Below are 5,128 nucleotides of genomic sequence, written 5' to 3'. Positions count from 1 at the left end.
CACATCACACAAACCTTTGTTTTCTTTCCTGATAACTCCCCTCTCATCCTTTAGAAATCTCTTTTGGAAGAGAGATTCTCTTCTGGGCTGTGTATTTGTGGGGAAGTAATAACTGCAAGTTTTAAATATTTTTCTCCAAAATCAGGAGTTTTTGGATGCTAATAGTTTCCTTTTTAAACAGGTTTGTTCTATGGTTGTCTATTGTTATACACAAAATATGGCCGGCATGCTAACAGTCCCTGGTATAGCTGGATATAGTGGATAAACATCACATCTCAAGAAATTCCCTTCTCTCATGCACACACAGAGGACCCTCATTTGTATTCCTATCTACATTCATTAAATACTGACAGTGTTCACACACCAGGAGGATATAAGGATGTGCATCAGGTCACATTTGTTCCATGCAGACAAAAGTGCACAACCTTACTGCTCCTCATGTGCACACATAAAGATACTGCCTTGAATGATAAAAATTTTGTAGGTGAGCACATGAAAGACTGTGAGCCACAATACATCCAAGTTGGCAAATCTCAAAGAGCCACACTTAGAAATTAGAGATTCTTATACCTAAGCTGCAGGAATCCCTGTCATCAAAACAGAGAGCAATGTCTGTATTTGAGACCCAGGGTGCTTTCTTTTTTCATCCAACAATGTATCATGAATGAAAACATTTTCTTGGAATTCCATAGGACAGAAAGACAGAAGGAAGATGAGAGTTGGTCCTGAATCTCTTACCTCAAATAACAAATTTTGAAGAGATGGGTGAATGTCCTTACTGGAAGAACTAAAAGGATTAGTTAACTTTCCACAGAAAAAACACATGCAGCAAGTACAGATTGGTGTAAAGACTGCCCCCAATAAGTCACCTCCTTCCCCAGTGACCTCATTGCTGATCCCTACAAAACACATCTCTTGGGCTTTTAACTCTGGGACATCCAATGTATAAAAGTCAGGGTGGCCCCAGCCTAGGCATCTGGTTCTGTCCAGAGGAGCTTGACCATTTGGGCCGAAGGGGAAAGGGATGGGCCTCACCTTCCCACCCCTAGAGGCTGTGAAAAAGATAGGGAGGGGATGGTTCGTCCTCTTCTCCCCTCCTTCCTTTAAAATTGTATATTTAAATTCCAATGAGAGAGAGAGAGAGAGAGAGAGAGAGAGAGAGAGAGAGAGAGAGAGAGGGAGAGGAGAGAACCCTACCCTCAGCTCTACTACATATTTGACTGAGACAGACAGAGGCATCTGGCGGGAGGGCGGTGGAGCCAAGAAAATTCCTATAAATTTAAATTTGATGATGGTTACAATTAACTCCACAACAAACGTGCACTTAAACAGAAAGCGTTGCTGGGCATTTGGACGCAGCTCGAATTGCACGTGAGAAAAGGAGCTTAGGAGCAACTATAGACTGCTCTCTGCTGCAGAGCTGGAGCAGTCTTTGGCCACCTCTTGCCCCTGCCAGTGGAGCTGAGCACTAGTGTCCCAAGCACGGGCCTGCCTCACCTTAGAATGCCTGGTTCTCACCAGCAGGCTGTCCTAACTGTAGCAGCCATCTCTACCACCACCACCACCACCACCACCACCACCACCACCACCACCACCACCATCATCACCACCACCACCACCTCTGCTGTCTTAGGAGCGCAGGGGGTTTTAAGAGGAGAGGAGTTAATAAAAAGGTCAAATAAAATCATAATATTGAACAGAATGAAATATCTTTATTTGCCACCAAAAGAATTCACAGCAATCCCTCTGAAACAGGAGTAGGGTGGGGATTGCACATGTACACACGCACTCACGCACATGGACGATTAGAATCTCACTCCGGTTCAGCCTCCTCCTTCCTCTCCAGGTAGAGAGGCTTATGAAATTTATTTACAAAAATTCAGGCCCCAGCTAGGGGGAGGTGCCCAACTTCATTTTCCTATGCCTCCTCCACCCCAGTCTTGTTTCTTTTTAAGGAGGTAACAACTGCATAGACTAGCCATAAATCTGGGGGGACACTGCTTGGGAAAAGGTTGGGACACCTCAATGCACCAGTTAGGAGTTTTCAAAAGAGGGCTCTACACATTTAGGGTGAGAACAACTAGGCTCAGGCGGGGCCAGGCTCAGAAGGAGGTAGGATTTGGACTTTGCACACCTAACACCAGGGCAAAGGTACAGGAATTTCACAGCAAGGCAGGATCACATTTAGCAGTCCCCTAACCGAGGGGCTAGGTGGGGTGGGGGCGGGGAGCTCGGGAGGTCTCGCAGACACGGTAGCTCAGCGGATCTTTTCACTTGGGCTGGGGAAGGCTTGGAGTTCAAGGATTGTTCGGCTCTGGCGCCCACTGTGATCGCCCCTCCCCTCACCCAATCCGAGCAGCAAGACTTTGTTGCAAGGTGTATTTTCTTTTAAATAAACAGTCTTGGGGCCTTGGCGCCAACAGGGTCCACTAGCCACGGGCCAGACACTTCCCTCGCTCCTTTTCCACGCGGGGATCTCTGTCCCTACAGTGAATTAAACCGAAGGAGGTTCTGGAAGGAAGCGCCAGTAACGGCAGTGAGGGGCCAGCCCTGGCCACAGTCCAGTTTTCCACCCGCGGAAAAAAGACGACTTAGAAAATAAAAATAAAATAAAATAAAATAAAATTTCCCCTTTCTCCCCACCCCCACCCCAAAGGGCTAGGTCTGCAGTTACAGCAGTGGATTTCCTGAAAAATACTGCAGCCGGTCTCTGCTCAGTTTTTTTTCTTTCATCCTTCTGTTCTGAAACCAAATTTTCACTTGTCGGTCAGTCAGGTTCAGCATCCGGGACAGCTGCAGCCGCTTCTCTTTGTTGATGTACACGTTGAAGAAAAACTCTCGCTCCAGTTCCCGGATCTGGAATTTCGAATAAGGGCAGCGCTTCTTGCGGGTGCGGGGGGCGTCTGGAGGGGAGGGAGGGGGCAAGTGCGAGGAGAGGGGAGAGAGACACGTGAGACCCCAGGCGACCCCAGCAGACCCCAGCCGCTGACCGCTCAGCGGCACTGCTACCAGCCCCGCCGCTGGACAACCCTCCGACTAGGCCGGCGGCTCTTCTTACAGCCGCTTCGCTGGGGCAAGCCTCGATCCCACTGCCAGGTCTAGCTTCGACCACTGGGAGTCTGGTGCCCCCTGCCCCTCAGGCAGCGCCCTAGCTGACAGGGTCTGCGGGTGGAGGAAAGCCTGCCTGGGCCACGTGCTTTTCCTGGGGGTGCTCTGCCTGCTCCTCGCAGCTGCCCTTGCCCCTTCCCAGTGGCCCTCCTAAAGCTTCTGCAAATCCATGACACCCCTCCTCCAGAAATCCAAGGGAACCGCGGAGAATCGGCGCGCGAAAGAGTGAGTTCAGGCGAGAGCATTGGGGAATCCAGGCAGGAAACCAGCGAGTGGAGGTAGCTGGACACCCTGGAGCCTCCTGCCAGGCCCTGGCGCCCTGGGACGCCCCGCCGCCTGCCTGCCCGGCTCAGCACACTGCCTGGCTGGGCCTACCCAGAGGCCACCGACCCTAGAGAGCCTTCGACACCCTCAGCGCAGAGGAACTCCGATCTTTACCTCGCTCCCCTATCACCGCCAAACCCGGGTTTGCCCGGATTTAGACCCATAAGAGCAATTTGAACATTGTTTTAAAAAGTCATTTTAAAAAGAAGTGGAGCGGCCTTAGAGCGCCTCTCTGGGTTCCAGTCCTGCCGCATCGCTTCTGTCCTTACCTCTCCCCTCTCTGGGTTTCTCCCGGTCTGTCCCTCGCCCTCCCCTTTCTCCCCCTCCACCCCTCCCCTCCCTCCCAACCCCCCCGGCAGCCCGTCTCCCCATCCTTTCTTAAACGCTCCTCTAAGTTCACGATCAAAGTTAATATCGCCCGCAATGGTGGCACTTTTAAAAATTTCACAGACCGAGGGAGATAACGGAGGAGGGGGGCTCACCCGGCTTTTCCAAAGAGCCCCTTTCCCTCCCTCCCCACCCCTTCTCTATCGTAAAAAGTCGAGTCGTTGGGAGAGAGGGCTTTGTAGGTTATAATAAAATCCTTTGAATGCTTATAAAACTCCACATAAAATCGGACTGACCCAAAACACGAGGCTGTCCGCGCTCCCCTGGCCTCCCCCCCCCCAACTCCAGCCCTCCCTCTCCGCTCCCTCCCTCGCTGCCCTCGGGTTCCCGGCCGCTGCTACCTACTGGGGGCGGCTCCCTTGGCCGGCTCCTTGGTCGCTGAGTGGGCAGAACCAGACGAGCTGGGATTCGTGTTCTCCTCCTCGGCCTCGGCCTCAGCACCGGCCTCTGCCCGGGACGCTAGTCCCGAGGCCGGGGGCGCCTCAGGCTCCCCCTTGGCCTCGCCCTTGCCGGAGCAGGGGGGCTCGGCGGGCGCGTCTCCGCCACCGCAGTAGGCGTTGTCGAAGAAGCGGTCGAAGGCTTGGGGCAAGACGCTGTTCTTGTTGACTGAGGAGTAGAAGCCTGCGGGGGTCGCGTGCGGGGCGCTGGGGTGGTGGTGGCCGCCGTAGGAGCCTTCATTTTTCATGAGGATCTCAGTGACTGTGGAAGGAGGCAGGCACTCCCGGTGCATAAGCTCGTCGGCCGCCGCATAGCAAGACGAGTAGCTGTTCCGATGGTGCCACTTGCCGGACGGCTCCAGGCCATAGGAGACCTCCCGGACGGGGGGCACCTGGGCTGAGTAGGGATAGGAGATCTGACGAGACGGGGCCTGGGGCAGGAAGGAGGAGACGGTGGAGAACTCTGGCACGTAGTAAGTGCAACTGGGCAGATAGAGGTTGGAGGCGCAGCTCCCTCGCTCGCCGAAGTCAGCCCCCCTCTCCTTGCGCGAAGGCGAGCAGAAGTTGCCCAGGTTGACCGAGTTAAACATCGTTCTCTTCTCCTGCCTGCTCCGGATGGAGGTTTTGGACCCAGTCTAGCGAGGGGGGAAATTTTGGAAAGGCGAGATGACGCGTTATCCGTCTTAGTCTCTCTCCCCGAGCACGTGATCCAAAGTAGATATTGTCATATATCAGTTCGGAGCACTTCGCAGACGTAGGAGGGGTTCTCTCTTAGGTAAGATCGGGGACGTTCAGGCGATTGGTTTGCAAACACCGCAGAAACATTATGAAAATCAATTGCAGATTTGTATTCGTTTTTCTCCCGTCACTCC

The 5,128-nt window shown here is 53.1% G+C and overlaps 1 protein-coding gene across 1 annotated transcript; it reads right to left on the bottom strand.

The window, feature by feature from the left end:
• Positions 1–2,670: 2,670 nt before the first annotated feature.
• On the bottom strand, positions 2,671–4,846 carry Hoxc11 (homeobox C11). Its single transcript, XM_036207641.1, has 2 exons — positions 4,165–4,846; positions 2,671–2,903 (listed from the first exon to the last, which is right to left on the bottom strand). Exons 1-2 carry the CDS (start codon positions 4,844–4,846, stop codon positions 2,671–2,673), a joined length of 915 nt encoding a protein of 304 aa, XP_036063534.1.
• Between the last annotated feature and the right edge of the window lie 282 nt (positions 4,847–5,128).

This window comes from Onychomys torridus, chromosome 16, assembly GCF_903995425.1.
Source record: "Onychomys torridus chromosome 16, mOncTor1.1, whole genome shotgun sequence".
Lineage (NCBI taxonomy): Eukaryota > Metazoa > Chordata > Mammalia > Rodentia > Cricetidae > Onychomys > Onychomys torridus.
This window is presented reverse-complemented; position numbering and strand designations above follow the sequence as displayed.

What these genes read in the sequence shown, in the direction of transcription:
- Hoxc11 (XM_036207641.1), bottom strand. Translation starts at nt 4,846, where the DNA reads ATGTTTAACTCGGTCAACCTGGGCAACTTCTGCTCGCCTTCGCGCAAG. An exon ending in GGCCAAGGGAGCCGCCCCCA is followed by an intron (nt 2,904 to 4,164) that starts GTAGGTAGCAGC and finishes CCTCCCCTCCAG; the next exon opens with ACGCCCCCCGCACCCGCAAG.